At 45.3% G+C, this 13,767-nt stretch overlaps 2 protein-coding genes across 4 annotated transcripts in view; one reads left to right on the top strand and one right to left on the bottom strand.

Moving 5' to 3' along the window:
* scrt (scratch) overlaps positions 1-954 on the bottom strand; it is a 51,145-nt gene extending 50,191 nt beyond the window's left edge. For both annotated transcript variants that reach the window (XR_010550604.1, XM_065316318.1), the window contains exon 1: positions 441-954. Coding sequence is in view for 1 of the 2 variants with exons in the window: in XM_065316318.1 (XP_065172390.1) it covers positions 441-699 (259 nt within the window). In the remaining variant the exon portion in view is untranslated. The remainder of the gene's footprint in view (positions 1-440) is intronic.
* Positions 955-4,951: 3,997 nt separating this feature from the next.
* LOC135802725 (zinc finger protein 556-like) lies at positions 4,952-13,370 on the top strand. 2 transcript variants are annotated; one of them, XM_065316340.1, is made up of 3 exons: positions 4,952-5,731; positions 8,781-9,706; positions 9,768-13,370. In XM_065316340.1, the coding sequence occupies exons 1-3, from the start codon at positions 5,572-5,574 to the stop codon at positions 10,353-10,355; spliced, it is 1,674 nt and encodes a 557-aa protein (XP_065172412.1). In that variant the 5' UTR covers positions 4,952-5,571; the 3' UTR covers positions 10,356-13,370. The 2 variants fall into 2 exon arrangements, with proteins under 2 accessions (XP_065172412.1, XP_065172413.1); XM_065316341.1 differs by lacking the exon at positions 4,952-5,731 and adding an exon at positions 8,631-8,705.
* The last annotated feature ends 397 nt before the right edge of the window (positions 13,371-13,767 follow it).

Here is a 13,767-nt window from a genome sequence, read left to right as displayed (position 1 = left end):
TGTCACCGCTATCTAGTCGCCGGTCGGCATGGGTCTAGTCATTCCGGGTTTTAATTAAAAGGATCCAGTGATCCAGATGTTGTCGGCGGCATTTTACCCCGGAACCGAATAAGGTGCACAAGCGATGGATGGGTTTACGAGCGTCGCCAGCCCGCTGCGTCCCGAAACCCTATTAACATATTCATTCCCCACCGCGGGCGCGTATTGCTAATGCAGCCGGAATCGACTGGCCAAGTGAATTCCCCGATCGGGGCAAAACGTCCCAAACATTCTGCGATTATTATTCAACTCGTCGCGTCGTTCCGGCACTGCATCAATTGTTAATACGGACGGCGGCAAACCGGATGAATATTTAACCTGCTGCTGCAGCGAAGGGTTACTTTTTTAAATGCTCGTCGCGTTCGCTTGTATCGATTGTTTTGAGGCCGTGAAACACTCACCATTGTATAAGAGAGTGGTTCCGTGCGGCGACGTCGGCGGCGGACTGGGTGCAGTCGCGCCAGCCGTAGGACTGGAAGGTGCCCAGCACGCGTTCGGCGTAGCGTCGCCGACGACATCAATCTCCTCGTCGTCCTCATCCTGCGTGGTTGCTGCAGCTGGTGCAGTTGCCGTCGTGGTGGTAGAAGCAGCGGGCGCCTCGTTGGGCCGCTCTGGCCACGGGTACGCCTTCCACTTCTTCGCCATCAGGCAGCGCGGCATCCTGGCGGCGTTGGCGTGTTATCGCACGCTGCGCGCACAATTCACGACGCCCGCTGGCGACGGCGACGACACTGGCAGACGCTCGCACCGTCGATGCGCGCACCACATGTGAGAGCACATATAAACGCGTAGTGTGTGTTGATCGCGATTTGTTGTTGATGGTTTCGTTGTATTTTTATTTTGTTTGTTGTACCAAGAGAAAAGAGAACAGGAGAAGAGAAGAGCGAAAACTGAACGAAACTAAACTAAACGAACCCCTCGTAGCGTTTGAAGGGTACGCGCGACCCTCGTGCCGCTTTTATAGTGCCATTGATAGCGGCTGGTGGGGGTTGAGCGCGCGCGGTGCGAGAATGCGCCGCGCATCGATTTGTGCCCGCCTGCAGAGACCTCACCCAACACGTGGCCGGACGGCGAGGCGCGTGCCGCAGAGCCGCCCGGCTCCGATTTCGGCCGCGCGCACCCGCCGCCACCACCACCGCCTCCCGGAGACACGTCATGCGGCACCTTCGCGCTGCAACCACCTGCCCGATCCGCGCGCCGACCGAGGAAATCCACTTCCGAGTTCGAGCCGGACGTCCACGTTCGACGACATATTAGGATCACGTTTCATCCACCTCTAAACCAATACCGGCCTAATGCCATCGATACGCAAACCTTACTCATTCAGATCTTTTTTCCTTCGCATAATGAAAAAACACGAAAAAAAACTCATCTAAAAAGGTTTCTTCCGCCGAGGTGTTAATTACGTTTTTATTTGCTATTTACGCCCGCATGCGAGGCGTAACTTTAATGAAAAACATTTTTGCGTGTTTGCGCCACTTCATTCGTTCGCTATTTACCTACGGGGTGCTGGGCACACAGCCGGACGGTTTACATGCACGCGGCGCGCACAACCCTCCCTTGAAAGATTGTTGCTTTCCCCATCTGTTGATCCGTCCAGATGCGGAGGAATATGTATTACAAACAGGAGCGCAAAAACTACATACACCATGTCCGCAGATCGTATAACACACTGTATAAAGTACAATGTGGGTGAATGCATCACGCATACGAAATGAAGGGTTGTCTACATACATGCACACAAGATAACACGATAACAAGTTATCTGCAGCGTCGCGATGCGTGCGCCCCACGCTCACACCACCCTCGGGGGTGGTGAATCCGCAGCCGACGCGACGATAAGACCTACGTGCGCGCGTGCACGCTATCTGCAATAGAGCGCCGACTTTGCATACAAATTAACCCCGGTCGCAGACTTTGCGACTTGCGCGTCTCGCGACTTTGGTTTATTTAAACCCCCATACTTAATTATCAATGGTAATAGATACACGAATACGTTCGAGTGCGTCGGCGGTGGCGTCTTCGAACCGAATGTAACTCACCGCATTAAGTTGGATTTCCTCGCGCCCCGGGAGCCCGCGTAACAGGTCACGAAGAGATTTCCATTTTAAACCAAGAGATAAGCATGTAATCAAGTCTTAGCTTGCGCGCGCGCGAGCTCACCCCCGTCGTTGGTGAGATAATGTCTTGGAAGGAAAAGCAACGCAGGAGGAAAAAAAAACGAGGAATCACACGAGGCGCCCTCCTTTTTCATCTTCATTCGCCGCACGTGAAGGACGCTTTAATTGCGCTCTTAAAACAAACGCGAAGAAAGCAGTTTCAGTGTTTTATTTGTTTTCCAACGCGCGCGCGGGCGAAACAAAAAGTAATTCGGAATTTACGCGTCGAAGGGAATGTCGTGCGTAACTGATTGTATGTGTGCTGCTTGCACACAATATGTCAAAAGCATTGTTACGTTCGTTTTTTTATAGTTGAAAAACCGCTACTCCCATTTCACGCGCATTGTTATTTGTTATTTTATTGTCGCGTCCACGTGCCCGTAGTAAGCGCGTGCTATATGCTACCTGACTTTTCGGGATAAGCCGCTTTTATGCGATGCGCGGTGGGGCAGATGGTCCCTTCGCTCGCTTTTTAGTCATGCACACACAACCCCGTGACGCACGGCCACTGTATATGCAACATGCATCCGCTGCTCGACGCGCGCCGCGGCCACCGAAAAAGGAAAAGAAGCGTGTGTGCGGCACGACCCCGGAATCAGAAAAAAAGCGAACACGACGAGAAATAACTGGTGCGTTGTTGGTGCAGCCGAGCGGTGTACATTGTAGATTGTTGCAAGGGGTTTCGCGTGTGTGCGCACCCCAAAAGGGCTCCCGGACTACCGTACCCATTCATTTATTCAATAAATACGAACATGCTACAGGCGATCGTGCTCTCCGCGCATAATTTATGCGTTTCGGGGCTGTTTCGGTCGTACGTGGCCGGCTCGTGGCGTCGAAGCGTTCGTTTGATTTTATCGTAAGTGCATATCTTAGTTATGCCCTTTAATCTCGCATCTAACGATGGTACATGCATGCGACACGTAGCATTAAATATATATAAACACGAAATTACCGAAAAAGTCACTTTTTGGTATTTATTTTTAAAAACATTAAAAAACATATTTTCAACTTGAAAAATTGATAATTTATTGACAATATTTAATAGAGAACAATGTTTTTCATGTCTTATCCCCAAGTTTGGTCTAACTATAAAAACAATATTTTATTATTAAAATTCAATATTGTGACAATTTTCATTTGTAAATATAATAGAAACAATGTTCTACGTCCAATTCATCCAAATTAGACCCGAACCTAGCTGTTACAATAGTTAATAGTCTAGTGAGACAGCCTGTTAGTGTCTGCGTGTCTGGCAAATTCAGATTCGAAATTAAATAGTAGCAATGGCGCGGCTAGTAGCCGGAAGATCCGCGCCCGCCACGCATATCTCTTATACATCAGCCGCTAATTCAATTTGCACCTCACCGTCCCATATTAACTTTATCGAATTAGCATAACATCTCCGACGGGCCGAGCCCGGAATCGCGCCGCGCAATCCAATTATAACTATATCGCAAAATATTAATCCGTCACAGTGCAAATGAAAACGGACTGCTTCGATGTTAAACATTCAGGATGGCGTCCGTATTAAAATTCATGATAATGAATACCTGATTCATTTCATTTTACCACCGCTTGTGTATTTAATATAAATATGTTAAATATTTGGGCGAATTTCTCTCAGCGGTAATAAATTAAGTCGAGTACATTTGTTGTAGTTGGGCGCAATTAACGATGCACAATCGTTGGGAGGGCTGTAATGACGATGATTAGTGTTGGTCGTAATTTGCATACACACAAGGCGGAGGCGCCGACGCCGGTGCGGCGAATTGCGTTCCGCGACGTTTGCGTGTTTTCGAAATTAGATCATGACCGGAACCGGCGGCGCGCGCGCGGCGGTGGCGGCAGCGTGTGCATGCTCCACCTTTGGCAGGGCGCCCGCATTGTTTGTGTTCGTGTGCCTATGCATGCATGAAATCAAATCCTTACGGACCGAGCGCTAAGTGTTACGGCTCTAGGAGCATAGGAGCAATATTGTCCTGATTTACAAAACCGCAATTCGACGATAATAGCAAGTGCGACACAAATGCGAACACTAGTTCAGGATGTAGATCCAATTTGGCTCAATTTTATCAAATTTGAATTGCGTATTGGTGGAATTGTGTGAATGTTTTATTCGCCGCGTTGAATTTCATGAATTATTCTGATGTTTTGCGGTGTTTGGGGGGGGCGCACGTTAAAAATGTACACCAGTGGTGAAACAGCCTCGGGGTGCGTTCTCCCAACGACTTGTTGTGTAGTCGCGGCCCACGAGGTCGCGGTTATCGCATGCTTGGCGTCGTTATTGCAAACCCTCCACACTCTCTTTTCCTAGTGGGTTCATGTCGGTAATGATGTAGTTAGCGCCACTATCGCCCACTATCACCACTATTTCGAACAAAAATAAAATCTGTTGATATTTTTATGCACTAGATCAATAAAAAGCAAAAATGTGTGGAAATTTGTTTGTCATAAAAACAAATGGAGGATGAATGTAAAGATAGGTGAATTTGTGACGTGATACCGACTCGATCTCAATGATGAAGCGTCATGTTTGTTATGATTTTCATTTGCGCGTGTTTACTCTGAGGCGGGAGCCAGCAGTAGCAGGATGCGGAATCGATGTGTGCAGGAGAGTCGGTCGTCGGTAACAGGTGTCGGTAACGGATCGATTGTGTAGGCCACGCGGCGTGTGCGCGCATGCGCGGGCGCCGCTCCGGCGTCGCCGCCGCCCGCCCGCGCGCGGCGAGCGTCGCGTCGCAAGCACTCGCAGCTAGGGAGTGGTGCGCCTCGAGTTCGCCGCGCGCCCAGTGACATTGAGAATGACGGCGATTATTAGCAGGCCGCGCTGCTGCAACGCGTAACCAAACAACACACATACACAAAAACCACACGCCAGAAGACAAGACACTCAGAAATCTGTGTGCGAGTGCAACCCCAAAACCGTCCAGCGAAAGTGTTCCCCGCGTGTGCGTCGTCGTTGTCGTCCGTTGTTGTCGCAGTGTGTGCGTGTGTGCGTGAGTGTGAGCGCCGCTGCCGCAGCCGGCCCAGCGCGTCGGCGAAGATGTCGCACTGCCGTCGCGCCGTTGGCGTTGTCGCCGCCGCCAGGAGATTGTTACCTGTTGGCTGAACCGGCCCCGGGCTGCCTTCCTGTGTATCGCCGACCGACCGCCCGCCCGCCCGCTCACCGCTCGCTGCTACTTGTTGCTTGGACCCACCTCTATTCCCGTCACTCACCACTTGTTCCACCATCTATGCGACAACCACCTGCAGACATTCTTCGTCCTCGCAGGCTAATCGCACAGCAGCAGCAGCTATAATAACTCCTCAAAGCCAATTCGCAAGAGTGCACACAAACAGTGCGATTGTAAACGAAAAAGATAAAATATAAAAAATGCCGCGGTGTTATATGGTAAAGAAACAAAGCAGCAACAAGTATCAACGCGACTGCTGGAGTGATGCGCTAGCTCCTGGTGCCGGCGCCGCGGCGCCCGAAAGCCCTACGGAGGCCTGCGTCGCGCCGCCCTACTACACCCCGCTGACGAACAGATTGAGTAAGTATAGCCTGAACTTATCATGCACAATCAATATTGACATAAATTCCACTCACTAATAATGGTCTCGCAGCCAGCTACAGCTAATCAAACATTTAATTATCGGAATGAACTTTACAATGAGTTTGCAATTTCGCTGTTTACACAATCTGCGAAACAATCATGTCACAAATTTGCCAGCAATTAATAACGACGCTATTTATTTTGTAGCCAGGTAATAAATTACTTTTTATGTAAAACCACCCCAACCCCAGGTGTAGATTTACGCCTGCTCGACTAACGACGATAAAGCAAACATATAATTTGCTAGTCAATGCTCTCGGCGGCGTGCGCGTGTTGAATTAACGCGCGCCGCGCGCTCGCTAATTACAAATCGATGCGACTAACATCAGACTGCAACCCTCGCAACAATACGCCGCCTAGCTATCATCGGAATAACATTAAAACGTAATAATTCTGTTGGCGCCATCTCAATTTGGCGCCGCGGCGCTTAAAAAATGCAAAACAATACTCGTACAATTGCTACAGTTATCGATCGCGCGCCCCGGCTTGCACCAACAAGTACCTATTCCATATTATACCTATATAAGGGTACAACAAGTAGAAATTCCACTTTCGCGTCAATAACCGTAATTAATATTTTCTTTCAAGTCGCAAGCAACAACCTTCGGGGAATTGAAGACGTAGGAAACCAACATGTGTTTTATAATTGCTTTTATTAAATAATAAATTCTCCCTATATCAATCTATATTATTTAGATTTAAACGCTGTAAAATATACGGAAAACTTTTATACAAGAATTTTTTTACGAGGTAGTAAAATGTTTGTTGCCCGGCTCCTCCACATGTGCGTGCAATATAAAAAATGTAAACAAGTGTAGCGCATCACGAAACACGCATATGAAGTTTTTATACGCCAGTTTCAAGCACACGTATCGCATGTAACATGTAAAACAAACAGGATGTGTATCCTAGTGGAATATTTTCCTTTCAAAGGTTTCAGAGAAGCGGCTTCGAGGAAGCCGTACGAAAAAGATTAGTCGATATTTATATATTATCTAGTATTGAGTTTACAAGTTGACATGTTGACAAACAAAGCAACAAACTAATAATAAAGTTTCCGAGCTTTTGTCGAGTTAAATCTTTGTTGAAAGTTTCGTTAAGTTTAGAAAACTTTATATAGAAATATATTTCATCTGAAGTACAAATTTAACGAGCGTCCTCACACGTGTTACATTATCTTGTTACGTTGCTGGGTGGCGCTCTCGTCGACTTCTTATCTTTATTCGCTCGCTTCTGTTGCCACCGCAACGGGATAGAGATAACAGATCCGCGTAATATAATAAATGTGGCAAACGAAGTCGACGGCGTAAACGCGCGAAGAAAACGAACGTAACTAAGTGTGAGCGCGTCGCTAACGGCGTCTGTGTGCTACTGTTGGAGGTGTTTTTTCTTCCCTTTTTTTTTCATTGGTGGCTCGGTTCTTTGCCCAGCGGGAATAAATAATCTAATTTGATAAAACCACTTACCGCACGTTCGCCATTTGTGCGTCGACGATGGGACATGCGACATGCGACAACTCATTATGTTTATTATCGCACGTCCAAACAAAACGATGTCATTTATTATATTAGAAAGCGTAGAAATAAAGAAAAAACTAAGTAAGAAATATATTTTATTTATTTAAGGAGATATTGCTCTTGAAATTTAGTTTCTCAGTTGTACGTAGCTTCCATAAATAAAGGCGACGACGATAGGATTTGTCGGAGAGTTCGAAAAGTTCAAGTCGCTTCGCGACGAGCGTCCTCGACAATTTCGCCCTTCGTATTTATGCGTAAAACTAAATTAATAATGAGATAAAGTGGGGCTTGCTACTTGTTGCGCGCTACTTGTTCGCCCAACATGGCCGCCGGGCGGATGTGAAGTGGTGGCGGCGGCAGTGGCGGGGCGCGCCGAGAGGGATGGCGACGAGACGAATGCGCGCCGTGAGCGACCCAAGCGAGCATGCATCCGAACGCGAATACGCGAATACATCAAGCAAACGCGGGGATTACGCGACGCCAACAAGGGGGTGAAGTCATCAAACTTCACCCTACCAAATGTCACAAAAGAATATTTAGAAAATTATTAATATATACATCATCTCTAGATTTAATATTTAATTTCATATTTTTTTACATTGTGTCTATGTTTTATGTGGAAAATTTAAAATTTAGTCATTTATGGAAAGGTACTGTATTGATATCTTTGAAAACGTTTCCTAATGCGCAGGAAACGTAAACGATATAGACTGCTAGTTGAATTCGCGGGCGCGGCGCACACTGACAGCTTTGCATTCGCAACAAGATCTCTCGGTGGCGGCGGCAGAGCCGTAGGATGCAATATTACGCTAGAACAAACACTCTCAAAGCGGCTTTCAGTTTCGGGCATTACGTGCGCCGCTTTCCAAGAAAGCACTCGACGTCGTCCGCAGCGCTCGCGCGGACTCGCAGAAAATCCCCTTTTTGAGGCAGCGCACGCCGTGCGAATCCGTTCGAGTGGAGCGGAGATAAAAGAAGTTTTCGGCGCGGCGGCGGAAACGCCAAGTGGCCCCAATCACACAATCTAGAACAAACACCTGCCGCGGGGGGAGGTTAAATTCACTCTTCATTCCGCAATCAATATAAGCGCGTCTTTGCACCCGGTAACAAATGGTGATAACGAGCAGCAAAAATCAATCATGCGGGATGCGGTTAACGGATGCGCAAGTTCTCAGGAAAATACGCGAGTAATTAATGACTCTTGCGTTTGCTAAGACGATTAATATCGGCGCAATGATTGAGAGTTCTTGGAAACAATTTTTCTATATCAATTTCAGCTGGCTGTGATTACGATTCAAACAAGTGTCACATAATACACAACTAGGTATAGGTTAGAGATAATACTACAGCAGTAACCATGTCCTGTGATTGCTTCGAACTTGTTATTGAACTGTGTAATAATTATAATTATCATAAAACGTTTTTTCAAACAATAAAGTGCTTTGTGTGTTTTTTCTTTGTGATTACAGGTTACTCCAATGAGTATGACCAACACAATACGGAATCATGTTCCCAGGAAGGTATCACCATCCACATGGAGTCCGCGAATCGCCTGGACCAAAAAAACGAAAACCCGGAAGAAATAATCACCCAGCATGATGGAGGCATTCCGATCTTCAGTACACGCAGCGCTGCCGAAACTGAAGCTGCTCATGATCTCCTCTCGCTATCGCAGAGCCTCCCACCATTACAGGCACCAGGGGTAGTGACGATACACCACAACATACCCACAGAAGAACGACCAACATCACCATCCTACACTTACCGGCCGCTTTCGCCTGAACCACAAGTTCAGCTCCAACAACCACCACCACCACCTGCTCATGCACCCATGGCTATTATTGCTGCGGGTAACCAACTTGTGTACCAATCACCTATAGTCTATGTGGTGCAAGTCCCAGCGGTGCCTACACCGCCAACATCCGAGTGCTCCTCGGATGCAGAGAACAACATTCAGATCTGCATCGCTGAGGAGCATGGACACAACGAAGATATTATAATCCTGCCGATGTCGCCCGAACCGGAAGGGCTGCATGTACATCAGCTGCAAGCCGGACACAATGCCGGCACGCAGACAAATGACTCCGAGTTGGAGGTGGATGTGGAGGTTGATGTTGACACGGATGTCGAGGTGGCCGCGACGGTGATTGTTAGTCCAGCACAGGCGAGACAACAGAGTGTCATCACTTCCACTAATAGTGTCACGCTCGGAGGCGAGAAAAGACAACGACGTGTGGCTAGCGCTGGAGGAGCACGGAAACGCCGCCTGAATAATAATAACAACAACAACAATAACAGCAATCACAGAAACAATAATAAAAGCGTTGATGAAGAGCAGTCCACGATAGATGAGCACGATGGTGATGAAGAAGACCATGAAAAGAACGCCAAAACGGTGAGTTTATAAATTTTTAACGAAATTTAAAAATATTTAAATTAATTTTTGTATTTTAAAGCGATACTTTGCTGTCGTTGATGATGAAGAAGACGCTGATGACCAGCTCAAAGCGACACCTCCCGAGTCGCCACCGCCGGAGAAAAACAGCCGTTCCAAAGCGCGTTATCGTTGTACAGAGTGCGGCAAACAGTACGCCACCTCCAGTAATCTCTCGCGACACAAGCAGACACATCGCAGTCTGGATTCACAAATGGCGAAAAAATGCATGACTTGCGGAAAGGCATACGTCAGCATGCCAGCGCTAGCAATGCATGTGCTCACGCATAAACTAGCGCACAGTTGCGGCGTATGCGGTAAACAATTTTCGCGCCCATGGCTCCTCCAGGGCCATTTACGTTCGCACACTGGCGAGAAACCCTATGGATGCGCGCACTGCGGTAAATCATTCGCGGATCGTAGTAATCTACGCGCGCACATGCAAACGCACTCGTCGGATAAGAACTACAGCTGCCCGAACTGCAACAAAACATTCGCGCTCAAATCGTACCTAAACAAGCACCAGGAGTCGGCGTGTCAGTCGCACGCGGGCGCTACACGAACTGATGATGACGACGCCATCTTGTCGTCGGACGCCGACGAGAACTAACACTGATGACGGACGCGTCGCGCGACAGGAGGAAAATCGGCAATAAAAAGCAATATTGACTTCAAACGCTTACTTTAAAAATACTACATGTACGTAAATTTGACATACACACAACACACAAATGCATTTACACACACACACACACAGACGTGCGGTTAAAACAAATGTTAGGCAACGAACCCGAGTTTGTTTCGATACAAATTTAGTCAAGTCAATTCGTAAACTATTAAATTATTAAACACAAATTATTATCTATATACCTAGTCAACGTGACAGAGATAAGAGAGGAGGAGCATGAGGAATTTAAAACGTCGAGCTTTTTGACTTTCACCGAACCAGGTACAATAGGACGCGAAGGGTTTTCGTTCCGACGAAGGCAGCAGCAATTTTCACAAAGACCAATAGACTGTTTGTTCATAGACGACAACAAAAGTAACGATATTACTAGTGAGATATGTTTAGTTAAGGCGCAGCGAGTAGGCAAGTGAATAGTGTGATGAATAGTAATAAACAAAAAAAAAACGCAAGCGCAGCGAAAGCGAAGCATAATATTGATATTGATTTAGTAAAAAGAGATAACACTTAAAAAATAAAAATGGCCAATATTATACAACGAATCATTGATTGCACCGAACGTCCGGCGCGACATTCGATTATTTAAAGAAAGAAAAAAAAATGAAGAAAAAAAAAATAATAATGAAACATAGATCTTTTATCGATCGTCTTATAGTTCACAAAATATATAAGTATAATTTCATACTCATATACACACGTAACGTATTAAATGAATTTCCAATTTGCATAATTACCTTTTGCAACATTTTGAAAACTCAACAGCTAGCGAAAGTGTGGAGTGATGCAGCGGAATGGCATAGGAATGAGGTTATGCACACGTACACACATACACTCAGACACACGGTGTAGTGTGTAGTGGTGAAGGGAGGAGTGTTTTAAACAAGCCCTAGTCAATATTAACCGTAGTCTTAAAACAAAGATTAAGCAAATGAAGCATTTAAGGATACTAATAATGAAAATAATGATATTGCGTAAGTGTTTCGTGTTTTGTTTTACGAGATGGCGCTACGAACCGAATGGGGTGGATTTCGTGAAATCAAACTAATTACTACTGTCTGTGGTATTTGTAACCTATATTTATTTGTGTGATGTTTTGATACACCTTATACATAACTGAATATAAGTACTGGATGTCCATAGCCAAAACGACCCAAACAAAAAAAAAATGCGAACAAAATGAAATGACATGCATACTCTATGTGAGAAAATGAAGAAAAGTGAATCACTGAAAGTTGGGCGCAAGGGAGGAAATTGACACATGCCAGACGTTCTTTTTTAATAAAATTTTTATCAAACAACGGTCAGCCGATCATCTTGACACGCTCGCGCGCTGCTCGAGGAAAGTAATATTTTCTCCACGTTCGCCACCACCTCGCGCACTACCACCACCACTACGAGCAAAACGTCTTAGGCGTTCGTTCGATTCGAATGGAAACCGTTTCGCATGATGATGGTATTGATTATGTCGGCGCGTAGGGTGGGCGAGAGCGGGTGGCATCCAAGTGAAGTGCATACACGCGCGCACCGATACGTTGCGTGCTTCCGGCGAATCTTTATTTCAATACGGTTGTGCGCTCTGTGTTGTAATTCGCGATCGCGATTGCCAAAGCGAACACTGTGTGTAATTCATTGATTTCGCCATTGAGTTCCGTTTGTGTTTCGATTCGACGATATTGAAATTTCCAGCAGTTACGACGGCACGTGGGAGCACGTGCGATTTCCCGAAATGCGCGATGCAAAAGGCCCCATCGCTATCTTTTATTTCATTCGTTTCTATGATTTCTTTTTTAAATTAGAAGAAATTTTTGAAACTCCTAAAATAATTACGATTTAATCCAGAGAATTAGAGAAACAATGCACGCTGAAATAGTTGCAAGCGCATATGTAAAATTGAAGCAATACCTTGTGAGAACCACACAGTAAAACTAATTGATAAGAAGATATAGTCTTGTTTTCGACAATTTTTGTAGCAACAAATGTGCGGAGAAAGAAGCTTTTCGATATTACTTCAACATTTTCGAGGACCTGAGGCAAGAAGGCGGGATAACGAATGGCAACACACAAAAAATGGTAAAATTAATTAATAAAAAATAAAAACTAGTCGCAGCCTTAATAATATACACCAAAAATATTTATAAAACTAATATTACTAAGCAAGGATATGATAAAGTAAAAGTAACGCAAGCAAAACAAGAAAACAACACTTCACTCACATATTTAAAGCTAAACGAGGATGAAATAAAACGAAATAAGCATTTTAGACGATTAGCGATTTCACTTCTCTACATTTTTCGACATTTCGACATATTAGGCGACCAGAGCTTGTAAGCAACAGGCTATATAGACGCGCGAGGTCCTTTAAAGAAGCTTTATTGTTTAATCGATCAGCGAAACGAAAGCGAAACTTAAATATGCGCCACGGCTACGACTACAGCAAAAGTAAAAGCCAGAGAAGAAGATAAAAAAGAAACAAATGTGTAACCGAGCAAATATCGCCAAGGCAAACGAAACATTTCCGAGCATAGCAATAATATTAAAAGGGCGATTAAATGGCCGACGACAACGGAGAGCAAACATGTTGACAAACAAGCCGGCAAGCAATGTGCAAAAGGATGCGGAGTGGGATTTTGCCTGAATGGGAGAATATATGCATTGTGTTTTTATTCGTTTTTCGATATTCGCGCGTACCCATAATAGTTGATGAACTTATTCTGCGACCGTACCATTTCTAGGCGTTTAACGACAGAAACAGAATTCATAGATGCTAGACTTATTTAAAAGTGAATATAGCGTATGCATGTATTTTAAAAGTTTAGAGAGCATATATTATACATACGTATTATACCATGATGATATTTTTAAATTGTCATTCTTATGTGATTATTAATATTATTAATCACCTTTTAGCCCCGAAAAGCAATAAACATATTTTTAATCTGATCAACCTCATTTTTCTTTGAATAAATTTAACCTAAAAATTTCAGGTTAGATAATACTGATGCCATCTGGCGTGAAAATAAGTAAGTATAATATCTATCTTGGTGATTGTAATTTTTTGGAGTATTGTCAAGTGTAAAATATTAAATTTTCCACGAGTCCCACAAGTGACCCGCGCAGCTCAAAAAAGTGTAGCGATTCCCCGAAGATATTAAAACAATAAGAATTGTTCGGCATCTCGGCATTCGAAATCAGAAGATCACCCGCTGAGACGTGCCCGCAATCGAATGATTTCGCTCGGGTGTCGGTTGCAGCTAGGCAACTCTCGACGCTGCGGCGAAACCGACTTGGAGTCAATCCACGTGCGAGTTTCCTCAACGGACTCGCACTCGATCCGACA

Source organism: Atheta coriaria, unplaced genomic scaffold (assembly GCF_025399875.1).
Source record: "Atheta coriaria isolate IRGN ID8LTWV9N9 unplaced genomic scaffold, Caltech_Dcor_3.1 hic_scaffold_47_pilon, whole genome shotgun sequence".
In the NCBI taxonomy this organism is placed as follows: Eukaryota; Metazoa; Arthropoda; class Insecta; order Coleoptera; family Staphylinidae; genus Dalotia; species Dalotia coriaria.
Note: the sequence above shows the minus strand (reverse complement) of the source record. Positions and strands in the feature narration are given on the sequence as shown.